The sequence below is a fragment of the Epinephelus lanceolatus genome, chromosome 11 (assembly GCF_041903045.1).
Source record: "Epinephelus lanceolatus isolate andai-2023 chromosome 11, ASM4190304v1, whole genome shotgun sequence".
Lineage (NCBI taxonomy): Eukaryota > Metazoa > Chordata > Actinopteri > Perciformes > Serranidae > Epinephelus > Epinephelus lanceolatus.
The window spans coordinates 42,430,902-42,446,659 of NC_135744.1; the positions used below are offsets into that span (position 1 = coordinate 42,430,902).

The following is a 15,758-nucleotide window of genomic DNA, read 5'->3' on the forward strand; positions in this document are numbered from 1 at the left end:
GACTCACCAACAACCAGACAGGTTGTTTTTTAGTGAGTCATTGCTGTGTTTCCTGCGTGGGTGTTTTGTGGCGACCCGTTACTGTTTTTCCAGCGGGGACAGTGGCAATAAAGGCAGTTGATTTTCACTGTGACATCACCGCTTGTCTAGCAGGAATTGTGCCCCCACAAGCGTTAGTTTAAGCCAAATCATAATCTTTTCCTAATCATAACCAAGTGGTGTTTGTGCCTAAACGTAACCGCACATCAGCCACAGCGTTGTTGAAACATAAAGTTTCACTGTATCGTGCAAATGAAACGCACCCGTGGTGTGCAGGAACATACAGTGCCAACATTTTTCTCTGGCAGTTGGGTTGAATTTTCAAAACTGAACTCCCTGACATATAACATCGCTCAACATTATATTATTTTACTTCATTCACATCAAGACTGGGATTCCTTCAGCTAGTTATCTGTTTCCTTGAAGAGCGAAGATTAGCCGGGTGACACCGAGGCAGGCTGGGAAGTTGGCAGGATGTGTTAGTGAAGCCTTAATTCTGTGTCATAATTCAAGTCTGCAGCTGCTTCGCACCAACCCTCCTCCCAACATAAAACTTATTTAATGTTCCTCTGCGACACTGACTTGGTTTTTTAATGTCACTGTATTTACCAACCACTCAGGCTCTCGACAAGCTTAATAGAGTCAAAGAGCTTATAGTCTCATGAGCAGACTTCAATAATATTACAGGAGGCTTTCTGCCATGATTGTTTCCACTGAACACCCACAGCAAAGTAGGCATTCAAACTAGGGAGGTTTTATTTGCTCACCCAGCCTGCCTTTTTTCAGGAACTGAAACTGAAACTAAGTAGCCTATCATGCTTCTCCCATCTCAACATGGGTTTTGGAAAGGGCCACTCTCTGTTCATACAGGATTGAAACACTCTTCGCTAAGTTGGTCTACATACAGTAACATACAGAACATCCCGTATATATACTAAACTTTTTCTTTCTTTAGTCCAACCTTTTTAAATTTCTCTTTTTTAAATTTCATGATTGAGCGATTGTCTCATTCTTAAATTTGACATTAACATTAAATTGCTGTATATACTACTACACTGTCGTAGTACATACAGTTTATACTTTGTCATAATTTCACTTAGATGTCAATAATATACCTACATAGAAATATATATGTAAATTCTTTATAATACCAAATATTCTCTATTTGTAATGTGAGAACTTATAGCTGGTTCATTTGGGTTGTCATGATTTGTTTGAAAAGTTAGACACTGTTCAGCTGGAGAGAGATGTGTGGAGAAGATTAATGTGATAGAAGTCTTCTTGGAGGAGAACCTGAATCATTTCGTTTGGGATCATCATTAAGAGAAAATCTGCCAATAGCTATTTGGGGCTTTAAGAGACACATAGAGGGTGAAAGATACAGTAAGAATAGGGAACTTAACTGGAAGTCCTGCAAATTGACAATAATACTCAAACTATGGAGGACAGTATGCGTGTGCGTATGAGAGACAGGATGGCCACACAGCTTCATACTGGCTATCGTAGTCTTCATCGTCATAAACACAGAGCTTTTAGCTCTTCAATTATAGTCAATATTTTCCGAATGACCACAGAATCGCTTCCTGGGTTTTTGCTGCGCTTCTCCCGCGAGAACTGAGCGGAGCTGAGCACCAGCCGGCTGGAACTGTTAGTTGGAGTTAGTAATTCTTTTATAGAGTCCCAGGTGAACATGGAAAGTAGGGTTAGCTGGGTCTCTGTCTGGGAGAACACCTATCCCGAGGAAAATTAGACAGAACGCTGGGCAGTTCACCATTAGTTGGGTTTAAAGAAAGATGGTTGCATGCCCTTTCTGGCCCAGACTGAAGAGCACCAGAGTGGGGCTGGCCGAGGGGCGGGACAGCAATGCAAGTCTGTGCAAGAGAACGGACTACACCAGCGTGTATGACTTGGAGTAGGCCCCCACACTCTGTTTCTGCAGTCTCCCCAGTGCAGAGGAGCTGCTCTCTAGCAGCGAGTCTCTGGAGCCCCCCACCTTGTTACTGTTGGTGGGGTTGCTGCTCGTGCTGGAAGTGGAAGCTGTTGCTGCAGTGTTGGAGCTGGGCATGGTGAGAGTCCTCTGGGGCAAGGTGGCAGTGCCTGAGCTCGCACCCAAGCTGCCCAGCCCAGAATGGCCCAGCGTCAGGACCTGCTGCTTGGCAGGGTCTAGAGTCTTGTGACGGCCCTGGGTGTGATACGCCCGCTGCGTCAGGCTGCGGATTGAGGCTTCCCGCGGTGGCACAGCTGGGCACGGGTCATGCAGCTCCCCTTGTTTGCGGAAGAATGGGTCTGTCTTCATATAGAGGGGAAGGTTGCAGAATTCACCTGAGAGGCAAGAAAATATTTTTAAACTTAAGTTCGTTTTCTATACATGTGCCCATATGCCTACACACTAACACAAGCATTGGTGGTCTTGATTTGATTTTTCATGTGTGTGGCAATAAACTAAGCTTTGGAGACATACCAGCCAACAAACATGACTCCTTGCTTCTTTTTCTGCTTAATTACTGTCTAACTATCACTTCCTCCCACAGAGTCCAGTATTTTCCCACTATGTATTTGTATTTATTTGTTGAAATCACTTTGGCTTCTATTCCAGCATTGTCTTCGTCATTTTTTGGAATAAAATTCCCACTTTTGGTTTCAGAGTCTCATGACTTAACTTTACTGTCCTTTGTCCTTTGTTTCAGGGTATCTCTGGGTAACAGTACATAGACAGAAGACGCAAGAATCTGCGGTCTATATGAGTGTCTTTACTTCAACAATATGTAGTACAGCAGCTGAATTGAGTGCACACTGCATTATCAAAGGTGCTAAATCAGGAAAAATCAGCTCATCTGAATCTTGTTGTACTTACTTTTGTTTGCGCGGTGGGGAATGGGCACTGCCACATTTTTACCGCGGTCATAGTCCTGCGGTTTGGGCGGTGAGGCAGTGAAGCGGCAGATGCCTGGTTCAGACGGCGTGCTGAGCGAGGTCATGCTGTCTGCCGGGTCATTGGTACCTGTGGTCATTTGGTCAGATGAACTATCGGAGATGAAACACTCTGTGATGGTGAACTTGGCGTGCTGCAGGTGCTCCTCCAGCTTGGCGTGCTCGTAGGCCCTCGCCAGCTCCTCATAAGTGGAGGAGGCGCTCTCCGTCGACACCATGCTGTTTCGACCCTTATCTGGAAATACAAGAAATAATTTCCTCAGCTGTCAGGTAAGAGCTCGTATGAGTCAGGTGTTCTGTTTCCTTACATTGGCCTCCAGGTGGTTTGATTGATTTAAAAATATATATTTTTATTTTATCTTATTTTTTTAGAAAAGGATGATGTACAGACACAAACCTTTGGTGTCTCTGGAAATATGTATCATCTTAGAGAAACATTTAGAGAAGGCTGTTGGTTGGAAGTTCGATACAGTTTCATTATTTATACATTTGTGCGATGATATTATTGCTACAGAGTCATTTTGTTATCTGCGTCTGTGTCATTCCCTTTTTTATTTTACAATACCTTGTTTTATAACTGTGTCACTGATAGCACTTGTGATAGTAGTGACAGTAGTCAGGGGTTTAACAAAGACAGAAAAATAATGAAGTCAAGAGATTTTGAGAGGCAGCATTAGGTGAAGATTTTTGTTCAATATTTTCTTTAAATTGCATATTATGTGGTATATACCATTCATTTGTCTCCAGAGGTCTTAAATTTGATTAAAAAACACTAAAGACATTTCAGATATATTCATAAAAGAGCCACTTCTTGGTGTAAAAACTGGAAATGACATAATCGCATTAGTAGCACAAAGTGTAGCCGCATCATTGTGTCAGTGGCAGAGTGTGGGATTGACCCACCTGTGTCTTGCGACAGGCTGGCGCTGTAGCTGTCGCTCTCAGTGGCGGTGATGCCATGCGAGCCCATCGTCCGCCAGTCGGAGGTCAGAGTTCGTGCTGAGGCTGTTGACTGGCTCTGACTGGGGCGGCTCAGCGTCCACTGGCTGGAATATCTGTTCCTGGAGCTGTGGGCTGATTTTATACTCTTCCTGGACACGGGATCTGAGCGAGGTTACAATGATCAGAGAACGGCTTGGTGGTACAAACACTGTGTATCCATGTATTGATTATCAAGAGGACTAGATGCTGTCTTCACTGACTGAAGTGGATGAAGTTCAGTTCAATAGGAGATCAAAGCTTTCACCTGCTCAATAGACGTCATGTTCTGTCACTTTAAGAGATGTGAAACTTTTGCACATATCTTTATGGCTATTAGCATCAATGCTATTTACACTGAGCAACGTCGAAATATGATGTGAACAGGTTTCCTCAGCTATTCTGCTAAATTAAATGTACACAGTGTGCAATCAGCAGCTTTGTATATCTTAAAAACTGAAATGAATACGTCAGCTAAGTTTAAAAATCAAAGCCAACATTGACTCATACGGGACTCTAACCCCAGTCTCCTGTGTCAAAGTCTTGTGTTTGACCCATTTGTCCACCACGTCTTACTCTCTCCATGGACTGTGTCTCTTTATACTATGTCACCTAATTTTCTGGCAGTAAATTGGTGAAATCTTCCTCATAAATGTACCACTTTACTCCCCGAGAATATCCAAGATTGGCTAGTAGTAGCCCTAACCATGACCTCTTTACCCTAAACCTTAAAAACACCTCCGATCACAGCACGCAGTGGGATCCATAATAAGCTGCCCAGGTGCAAACAGATACTCTGAATCTTTTATTTAAAAAGAAAAACAAACTCACTTGTGCCTGGGCGGATGTCTGACATGTCAATCAAGGGCCCTGAGTTCTGGATAAGGGCTTGGTGGTGCAGAGACACGCCTGTACAGAAGTTCTGCGGATTCACCGATTGGCTGAACTCCGTGTCTGTCACTGGCACTGCTGCCTTGTCCTCCCCTGTTGCAGGTAAACAATGATGACATGACAGTTAATATAAGATACTAGAAAATGACACTAATAAATGATGAGTGTTGCAGTTGAGAGCAGCCACATGCCTATCTGTTTGATGCCTTCCTTGTCCTCAATGAGTAACTGAACACGTGGGATGTCAATGTGCAGCCTTGGTCCTTGAGGAGGGCCCTTCACTGGAGTGTCAATACTGCGATTGTTCTTGCTGCACACACACATGGAAATGACAGATAAAGTCTCCAAAAATGTATGAGGTTAACTTAAGTATTACTTCTTCTACACAGCAGACATAAAATCTCGGGCCATAAATGCCGGCTCTTACCTGATAAGCATCTCAGCGAGGCTCTTAGCATCTATAAGAAGACAATATCTTAATTAGATCATAGTTGGCTGTGAAGATAATCGTTTCAACTTGTCACTCGATGTTACATTAATCCATTACACACAATAATGCTGATCTCCCTCTGAACTCTCACTTTCTGTCTCTTACCTCTAAGTCGTTTAAGCCTCTTCTCCTTGCGTTTCTTGCGGATAATGAAGAGCAGAGCAACACCCAGAGTAACCAGGATGACGGGAGAGCCGATGGAGAACAGCTTCTTCACATCATCCCCTTCTCCACGAGCTGATTTAATGGGAGGGATTGTACCTGTGGAGATACACAAGACAGAGGGAAATATTAAGTACAGAAATTTCAGCACTCAGATAGAAAAAGATGTAGGATGAACTTACTGCCGTCATAGTCGGTGGTGGCAAACTGGGAGCTCTGGTTGCCACACCCAGCACTGTTGCATGCCTTCATTTTGAGCTCATACCAGGTGGCCTCGCGCAGCTCACTGAGGAAGAGCTGAGTGGTAGAGTTGGCCTTGAGGCTCTGCCAGGCCCAGGTACCTTTGGGCCTGAAGTCCAGCATCATGTCGGTGATAGGGCAGCCACCGCTGGTCCAGCCCTGCAGGTTGAGCCCCGCGTGAGTGGAGTTGATGTGAGTGAGCAGCGGCTGATCTTTATTGAACACTGGCTCTGTAGAGAAGAGAGGAACAGAAGACACAGACCAACAGGAGGTTAGAAAGAGGTTGGTAAAGCCAACAAAGGAAACATGTCTGTATGTATTTATTATCACATTAACATCTGGGAGGAATATACCATCAGTGTAAGTGCTATTTCACATTTAATTGTATTTTTTGTGGGGTTCTGAAATACAAAGTCACAGTGGAGATTTTCAGTGTTATACAGCACTATGCAGCGTAACAAAAGAACACTGAGTGTCCCAGCTTGTTGCATTATTGATTCTGAATATTTCCACGTAGAAACTGACGTTTTATCTAATTTCATCTCACTGCATGACAGCAACACTCTGGAGACATTTGTGTCTCTCTGCAAGGGGCAAGTTTTGAAGGTATACTATGCAGGAACTGTCTGTCACTGTGTGTGTACAGTGTCACCAGTGAAAGTCAAAATAACAGCCAACCCCAGAGTCACTTTTGTTTTGTAACGACCGTTGTGTGCTTAGTGTTTTCCCTCACCAAATTAACATTTTTTTTGGTGCTGTGACCACGATTTTTGTAGCTTCCTCTACGACGCGTGCTGTTTACGGCCTGGCACCCGGTTGCTTTCTTTTTATACAGCCCCGACCTCACCTGCGCAATGTGGCCAGGGACACAGCAGGATAAGGAAATACAGGCACAAGACAGAGTCTCTGCAGATCAATACACTGCCACACACTTATAGTGAGTAATATTGAGAGGGATTGCTTTTATGTGAGTCTATACATTGTTCTAGGATGTTCCTGCATAGTTTACCTTTAAAGGTAAACTATGCAGTTACCTAACAAGGTGCAGCACACCTGGCGTGGAGGAGGTGCTTAAGAGCTCCTGTGCCAGCAGCAGAGGGGAGAAGCTCTGGTGTGGGGACTGCTGGTCCTGCTGCCTCTCATCGTGGGATTTTTGTTGTCTTGTCTGCTTGTTTTCATTCTGATAAGTCCCATGGATTTGATTGTTTTAAAGGTGTTTATGTGGTTATTATTGGGTCAGTGTTTGGAGTTTTGTTCGCCCCATAGGGCCGCATAAGGGTGGGGCGTAACAACACAAAAATGGAAATTGCCCTGTCTTGAGCCAGTGTTTTATTTGTCTTTGTGGATGAGGACCCACTCCGTATGTAGACATAAACAGCTCATTCTAAGGCAACAAAAACATTAATTAGGATGGAGCAAAGCAAACTAGAAGCCAGATGTGATTTGTCAAACTAAGCAAAGAAACGTCAAACTTAGATTTAGTTTCATTCCTGGTATGAATCCTGATCTTGATCTGAATTGAGTGAAATCATTGAGTGAAATTAGCGAAAGCATTTCAATCTGTTTTGAGCAACCAGAGTTATAGTCTGTTCACTTGTCTCCTGCTTCAGTCATGTCTACAACACTTCAGTTTCTGCCCCTCACCTCTTCCATGTGTCTTAGCCTCAATGATCTCGCTGATGCGCCCTGAGCCCACGCTGTTCTTGGCGGCCAGCTTGACCTTGTACCAGGTTCCACAGCGCAGGTTGTCCAGCCTGAAGGAGCGCTCACTGGAGCTGATGAACACATCCCTCCATTCCTCTGTGTTGTCCACAGAATACTGCAGCACAAATCCTGCAGAATCGCACGACACAAATCATTTAGAACGACTACAGTAAATCCAAGAAATGAAGATTGAGGAGGATCTTTGCTGCTGCTGCTGCTACGTCTGTTGGACACCAGGGGGCAGCAATCAGCTACAATCAGCTCTACTTTGACTACTGTTTACAGAGAAGCATTGTTTACACTGCTGTTTGCAGTATTAGTACAACTAAAGTACAATGAAAATGATGCATCAAAAAATCTGCTATAAGCTCAGGAATGTTTTTCACGAGACACCTGCGAGGTGGGCAGGCGTTTCTCCGTTCACAGAGGGTCTTACCTCTGATGGAGCTTCCCCCATTGTCCCCAGGGATCCAAGCCAGGGTGATGGAGGAGGTGGAGGTAGTGGAGACGGTCAGACGAGGCTGATCAGGGGGAACTGAACGAACACACAGCGACAGTAACTCAACAACAGCACGGGAACGAAGCAAACACACTGGTCACTCAAATGCATCTTCTGTTTCGTCTTACCTTGCACCACCAGATTGACTATGATGGTGTCAAAGCCCAGGGTGTTCGTGGCCGTACAGGTGTAGTACCCAGAATCCTCTGCTTTGACTGAACGTAGCACCAGTGTGCCGTTGGATAAGATCTGCCGTTGACTGTCAGCCGTCACCGGGATGGCAGAGTCCTCACTGACACAGTACAGACAGGTTACAGATGTTAATCTCATCCAAGTTGTTTTTCTCTCACAGGCAGCAGTATCAGTCATGACGCTGACATATAAGCGATATAAGATGAGCTCTGACCTGTCTTTGGTCCATTTAATCGTGGGGGCCGGCTCTCCAACTGAGCTGCAGGGCAGACGCACTTCCTTCATCCAGGGTGTGGTCACCGTGCCCCCAAAGGACAGGATCTTAGCCGGGACTGTACACAAAAATAAAGCAATTAAAATTGAATATGTGACACACACTCTGACACACAGATGACGATAGATGTACCGAGAAAAAAAAAAAACTGCCACAGCATCATCTTCAGAAAACTGTCTTTATTCATACTTTCAGATGTCTAACCGCCTGCCTCTGAATGAGTGGCCCAGATTGCCTGAGGGGAGAGACCTTTACTCACTGCTGAGTGAATAAAAAGCTGTAGCTCAGTGTTTTAGTGTGGCCCCTCCTCTAACCTCTTAGTTTCAGTCTATCTTTTCTCCACAGATCCTCCCCTCTATTGATTCTCGCCTGCTACCTCTCTCCCCAAGGGTCATTTTACTGGATAGGCCCTGTTCATCACCACATAATTAACAACAGCGTTCCTTGCAACATAGCCGCTACTCAATCAATACTACGGCTGTCAATCAATAACAGAGAGAGCAGACAGAGATAGAAGCAGAGTGATGAAAGTGATCTGTGTATAGGAGATCATGTCACCACTTCATAGCCATCTTTAGAGCGCTCTCCCTCATAACCTTTACAGAAATCTCTTAACACCCCTCCCCACTACAGGTTCACCGGGAGGACCCACCTTTCCCAGCAGGCTCCACTGTGACCTTTGAGCTGATGTTGCCTCTGCCGGCAGTTGTCACGGCTGCAGCCCAGATGTGGTATTGTTTGCCACGGGTGAGGTGCGTGATACGGTAGAATAGCATCTCCGGGTTGGCTTCGTACTCACTGGGCGCCTGGGACAGAGGGCGCGCAAGGTCATGTTAGCAAATGATGATAGTACAGTGGCACAGCAGGCTCTGTGACAGCCCATGTGACAGAAACTCAAAAACAAGTGTTACAGGTTACACATCTGAAATGATTTGATTGAACTTTAGCATCAGAAAAAAATATGACATTTGTCTTGGTTCACAGGACGTCAACAAAACAACTTTAAATAAAGAAGGAAACACCACAAACGCTACAAATTGCATCAGACATTACAAAGAGCATGCAGTGCAACAAATAAATCATTCCTATTAGATTCAGTGTTCAACACAGGTACACTAAGGCTACAGGTACAGAAAGACACTCTCATTTCACATCTGCCAGTATATCTTTTTTCATTTTAACTGGTCATTTTAAATTCTATAGATTAACATAGCAGCACAGCTTCCCTGCTTCAAGATAAAATGATCTGATGAGAATAAACAACAATGACTGTCCTTTGTAAAAGTCCATAGAACAGATTGGCAGTCTGACTGTATGTAAAAATCCTTCTTTAATACATGGATGACCAACGTGTTTCGACTTAAACAGCCTGACTGGCTCACATACATAATAGCAGATGTTCTGCTATTATATATGTCAGTCAGTCACACTATACATTAACATTTACACGTCACATGACCTCTTGATGAGTTTTAGATTGAACACCTGTCCCCAGCACATTTTATACCCTAATGAAGACTCAGTCATCCATGTATTAAATTGGATCTTTACTTATTAAGCCGTCTCACAAAAATGCTTTTTCAGACTGCCAATCTATGCCATGGACTTCTACTCTATGTAAGCTGGACAGTCTTTACCTGCCCTGTCCTTGAAGAGCACCTGATTTTTTACTTTTACAAACAGTTTCTTGACCCAGTGCAGCACCCTCTATTTTCTCCATAAAATGATCTGACTTGCCCAGTGTGTAGAACCTCAGAGATGGGCAGTACTTCTGTTACTTGTATTTAAAATACATATTTCAGTTACATTTGAGTATTTTGTAATTTGTATTTGATGAGGCCGATAAAAAGCAAATGTAATTTGTAACAAAATACTTGAGTGGAGTAATTTTGTATTTAAAATACTCAAAATACTTTCTCCATGAATCAAAAAACAAAAATAACAGGCTACACATTCTTATAATATTGGATGTAACAATATTTTTTTACTTCTTTTTTTTTTTTTTTTAAATATCTTTATCTGAATGTTTTTTCAATGTGCCCTTCACTGGACTGTGCATAACAACATAAGAAACTGTATGTTATTAACCGCCATTTTTTGTTTTTTTTTTTCTGTTTGTTTGTTTTTTGTTTTGTTTTTTTTTTGTTTTTCTTCTGTCCCATTTTGTTTGACCATATGTGTGTAAAGGGGAAAACCTAATGTAGGGTTTAATATTTTTGTTTCATTGAATGTCCCCGTCCTACAAGGACCTGTATGTTAACACACTGTCTCATTTGTGTCACTTCGTTGGCCTTTTGTTTTGTCTTGTTTTCTAAATTTGGAAAATTCAATAAAGATATTGTTGGAAAAAAAAAAAAGAAACTGTATGTTGTTGTGGTTGATGCTTGGGATGAGTATGCTACAAATGAACTGCCTCACGTGGGATCAATAAATTTGTCTGAATCTAAATCTGAATCAATAAATAATATTTTAGGCTATATTTTAGCCTACATGTCCCTAGCTTTGTTCTCTCTTTTTCATTTGGAATAAGTTGAACACAGGGCTCCAAAGGCTCCAAGTTAGACAGCAGACAAGTGAACTAGCTACAGTAGCCCCCACAGTATCTTGCTGCTGTTTAGCTCAACCGCTGGTGGACAGTTCACAGCACAGCTAGACTAGACTGGGTGGGCATGCTGCTCACGTGGATGGACCCACACTACCAGTAGACTACCTTGCTGCTCACGTCTTCCAAGTTCAACAGATTGTCTGTCAAGGTAAATATTTCATCTGAGTGTGACAGATGTCAACTGGTTTGATGTATGATTTATGTCTGGGTCTGGCTACATAGCCTATTGTATAAATACATGATGATGATAGTTATAATATCAAGCTAGCGATAGCCCAAACCTGAATACTCTGCTACACCAAACTGTGAGAAAACAAGCACAAATTTGCAATAGCTGCGACCAAATTTGCTACTATCACGCCATTAATGGATGAATCATGGTTGTTCTTTCTGGCATAGTTACTCGTGGTCTCTAATTGCAGCATGTAAATTTTGAGCGTTTTTGGTCACGGACTTTTTGAGTTATTCACAAAAAGATTTGAATCTGTTAGTATAGCGCCACCTATGGACGAACCGTGGGCATTCTTTCTGGTATAGTTACTCATGGTCTCTAGTTGCAGTGTGCAAATTTTGAGCAGTCTTGGTCAAGGACTTTTTGAATTATTCACAAAAAGTTTTGTGGACCGACCAACCAACCGACCGAGGGACCTATAGAGCTGCAGGTTGCTGATAAAAAGAAAAAGAAAAAATATTTTCTGTATTTGAAAATACAAAATACATGTGTTTTATTTTGTACATTTATTTGAGGGGTATTTTGTATTTTGTATCATAATACATTTTGATGTATTTTTGCCCATCTCTGCTGGTAATCAACAGGAACATAAATAGGGATTTTTAAAAAGCAGATTGCATGTGAGATTCCTGACGCTTACCCATTCCTGTATTTTCATGTAGACTCTTTTTCTATTTATACATACTGGATTCCTTAAAGCTTTTCTATTTCTTAAGTTTAAAATGAATTGCTGTCTCTGGTTTACCTCAAACATTCATTTTCCTTACAATCTGCAACATTGCCAAAATTGAATTTAAACATTTAGATGTTTCATATTTTGTTGTTGGTTTCTGGAAGGGGAGCATGTTGACACTGAAGGCCTTCCTCAGCTATGACTGCTGACCTCTGTATGGACTCCACCTCTGTGTTCATGGAGACTGTCCTGTGAACTCAGTGCTTTGAAAACTGAACTCAGATAATTACTGGTTTTAATCCTGAAGCAGGCGAAAAATGAACTGACTTACCTCTGACACACACATGTTAAATGTTTTGAGTGAGTGACGGCCTTTTGCAGGACACATCAGGTGTTGTGCTACACAGTAGAAGTAAATGTGCTCATTGCTTTTAATGTTTGGAGACAGCGTTTCAGAACTGTTGGATTAATTGAGAAAATTTGTAAGATAAAAACTGAAATAAAAGTTCCCCTTTTGTTGCATTGTTTAGTTTTTTGGAACAAGACAGAATAGAGCAGATCACACTGGTCCAACACTGTGGACACAAATGATTTCACCTCATATAGGCTGATTTATTCACTGGGTTAAGAAAATCTTATTTCAGGCCTCAGTGCTGGATTAAATTATGTGTTCCTGTGGATATTTTTCCTATAAACATATCTTTGAGAAAATATTCACGCATACACCTGCAGGCACACAAACACACACACACACACATGCCAACGCACACACAAAAGCACTGTTCTCTCTCAAGTCGATCCTCTGTTCTATCTCTTTAATCTGTTCATCTCTCAGTGTTCATCTTCAGTTCCTTCACCATTTGCTTTTTCCCCTTTCCCTCTATCCCCCTCTGTCTAGCTCAGTGAAGAGGAGAGGATGGAGGGACAGAGGGAGGGAGGATGTGTGCGAGTGTGTGTGTGTGTGTAGGGGGTGCGTTCGAACATTCCTCCAGCATAGCGGCGGTGTTGTGGTGATCCAGGGAGTGATACAGGGAGATAATGAAAAGACGGACAAAAGCACTCTCATCTCGATGTGACTGATACCCTCCTCTGCTCCTCCCTTCTTCCTAGCCTGTCTCCCCCTCTTCCTCTCCCCTCATCTCTTTCTTTTTTCCCTCATTTCCCCCTTGGTCTCTCCCTTCCTCTAATGGTGTTTCTCTTTCTCTCTCTCCCAACCTCCTTTCCCCCCTCCCTCCCCCCTCTCTCCCTGCCTGTGCTCATTTACATGGCACTCATGCACAGAGAGGGAGGAGTATTTGTGAATAATAAGAAAGTGAGATTCTATCCTGATATCAGATTTCACTGTGTGCTGGTGTTTGTGTGCACATGATCTAACCACAACTGAAATGCCGCACACGCGTGTATAAATAGAAAATGTTGAAATGTGATGTCTGTATGTGTGTGTGTGTTTCTGATGCGGCAGTGTGCATGTGTGAGCTTGTTCTCTGCTTCATTTGCATATCTACGTCTCATCACGTTGCCAAGACAACCTCATCTGTTCATCTGGGAGGGCAGGAAATAAAGCGATGGTGCAAACACGGTGAAAGAGAGACACTCGCAAAGATACACACACACACACATACACACTCGGGTTCAATTAACAATAGTGGTTACAAATTAATTATTTCAATTGGAAGATTTTTATCACAAATTCCTTGCGTCTCAATCACCTGGACCATTTCCTACTGGCCCCCGATGAGCCACACCCACAGAGGAAGGACTTACCGGCTGCCCAGACCCCGGACTGGAGCAGTAGATGGTGTACTTGCGAATAACACCATTTGGTTTGTGAGGAGGCAACCAGGACACGACCACGCTACTTGGAGAGGAGGGAACTGCCTTGATGCCAGCCGGTGGACCAGGAACTGTAGAAAACACAAAGAAACATCAGCAAAGCGGGCATGCGTGTGCTTCCAGTGTGTGTTTGTGTGTGTGGATGCTTGTTAAAGTGAGCAGGCTTGTTTGCAGATTGCTAGTCTTATCCTGCACTAAGCCGCTCTGTGAGGACTTGGAAGAACTCCCTTTGGGTGGTGACAGTGGTGGTGACATATGTTCATTCAGACATTGGTCAGCAGTTCTGACTTTGTGACACCCAGCATTCTCTTAACTCTGAAACCACAAACAGATTAGACACTAGCGTCTGATCCTCTGCTAGCCACTTAAGCTCGACACTGGACACCACTTAATACTCTCATCTAAAGGCATAACAGGGGTTTAAAATGGATGCACACTTTACAAAAAAAACACGCACACACACATCAGGACACTGGATGCTGTGAAAGGTGAACAATAATGCTTTTGTCGCATTGGCTTTACAGTATGGGGTTCACAGTGTCAAGCCTATTCAGCCCCCGCTATAAATATGACTTGCTCCTGACAGTGGGCCTCATCTGGGCTCTACAGAAGGTGGTTACCACAGTGTAAGACCCAGCTCTCCACATCCAACCCCCAACTCCTCTTTCTCTTCTATGTGAGGCCCCCTGATCCAGTCTTTCACCCAGCCCATGCCCTTACACTCCTCCATCCGGCACATTACATGAGCAGGGATAAAAACAAACTCTAAAGGATAGATGTAGCGAGGGAGGTTTTAAAAGAGGGAGGCGGGGATGAAAGAATGGCGAGAATGATAGGTGCAGTTCCTGGGGGAGTGATGATGGCGGTGGTGTTGGGGAGGGGCAGATGAGGCAGTCATCATTATCATAACTGGACCTCCATGTCAAAGGAGGAGTGGCAGTGGGAGGGGGAAGAGTTAAGTCCCATCTGGTGCCCAAAATCTGCCCAGGACTGACAGACAGACAGACAGACAGACAGGCAGACAGTCTGCTGCTCAGCCTGCGTGATGACGAGGAGTCGAGGTACAATGGTGCTGAGCGAGCATCCCCACCTACGTGAATATATTATGCACCACTGTGCCAAGTGTCACAGTAAAAGGCTAATACACTCAGCCAAGAATGTAAGTCTGTAAGTCTGAAAATTAAATTCTTGGTAGTGACATTTCTATTACGTTTGTGATCACCTTTCTATCTCTCCATCTTCAACCCCAAGGCCCCTCCTCCTCCCCTGCTCTGTAAAGAGACATGGATCTGGCTGTAATCCCGCCTCCAATGGTGTAAGCAGAAAATTAATTCTCTCTAATCCAAGAGGAGTTAATCCCTATGCCTATGGCAAGAGGGCTGGTGGAGAGGATGCGGCCTGGGCTGACGGCTGACTCCTGGATGGTATATGCTCCGAGGGAGCACCCCTCCTCTCCCCCAAGTGTCTCCCGCCAGCCCTCCCTGAGCCCTGAGCTGTGGACCCAAAGCCTCTTAATTCTCATTAGCACTGCTAATGGAGCTTCCCAGCATAAATGAGCTTTTGTCATGGGTTTGATACAGCCCAGCACTCTTTTTATATCCCCCCTTCCATCTCCCTACCCCCTAACCATCACCCCATACACTGTGCAAGGATACTTCATGCTTTATTCCCCCGGTTGGATTTGTCTGCACTGAAATATATCAACACATAAGTTAAAAGCTGACATCTTTTTCTTCAGGGTTTCTTTCCGTGTGTACTTACGGTCCTCGCGGGTTTGGATATACAAGACGTTGCTGCGGACCCCGTCTCCAGCTTGCGTGTAGGCCAGCACCTGAACACTGTAGTTGGTGAACTTCTCCAACCCTCGCAGCTCCACCTGTTCACGTGTGGTGGTGATATTTTGCATCTCTCCCCATTCTAAGGAGAACAGGATGTTTTAGAGAGGGCTGCTGGTTATCTGGTGGACTGGCCACACACACTGACTCTGTCTTCTATCAAACACATTTATATACTAC

General features: G+C 43.8%; 1 protein-coding gene across 1 annotated transcript in view; it reads right to left on the reverse strand.

Moving 5' to 3' along the window:
- Window positions 1-983: 983 nt before the first annotated feature.
- LOC117268888 (cell adhesion molecule DSCAML1-like) overlaps window positions 984-15,758 on the reverse strand; it is a 70,227-nt gene continuing 55,452 nt past the window's right edge. The window contains exons 19-33 of the mRNA XM_033645644.2: window positions 15,505-15,660; window positions 13,675-13,814; window positions 9,053-9,206; window positions 8,341-8,458; window positions 8,063-8,226; window positions 7,872-7,970; window positions 7,376-7,564; window positions 5,674-5,961; window positions 5,435-5,590; window positions 5,267-5,297; window positions 5,031-5,149; window positions 4,780-4,932; window positions 3,874-4,074; window positions 2,894-3,205; window positions 984-2,361 (exon numbers count right to left, since the gene is read on the reverse strand). Of these exons, the coding sequence (XP_033501535.1) occupies window positions 1,928-2,361; window positions 2,894-3,205; window positions 3,874-4,074; window positions 4,780-4,932; window positions 5,031-5,149; window positions 5,267-5,297; window positions 5,435-5,590; window positions 5,674-5,961; window positions 7,376-7,564; window positions 7,872-7,970; window positions 8,063-8,226; window positions 8,341-8,458; window positions 9,053-9,206; window positions 13,675-13,814; window positions 15,505-15,660 (2,714 nt within the window). The 3' untranslated portion in view covers window positions 984-1,927. The remainder of the gene's footprint in view (window positions 2,362-2,893; window positions 3,206-3,873; window positions 4,075-4,779; window positions 4,933-5,030; window positions 5,150-5,266; window positions 5,298-5,434; window positions 5,591-5,673; window positions 5,962-7,375; window positions 7,565-7,871; window positions 7,971-8,062; window positions 8,227-8,340; window positions 8,459-9,052; window positions 9,207-13,674; window positions 13,815-15,504; window positions 15,661-15,758) is intronic.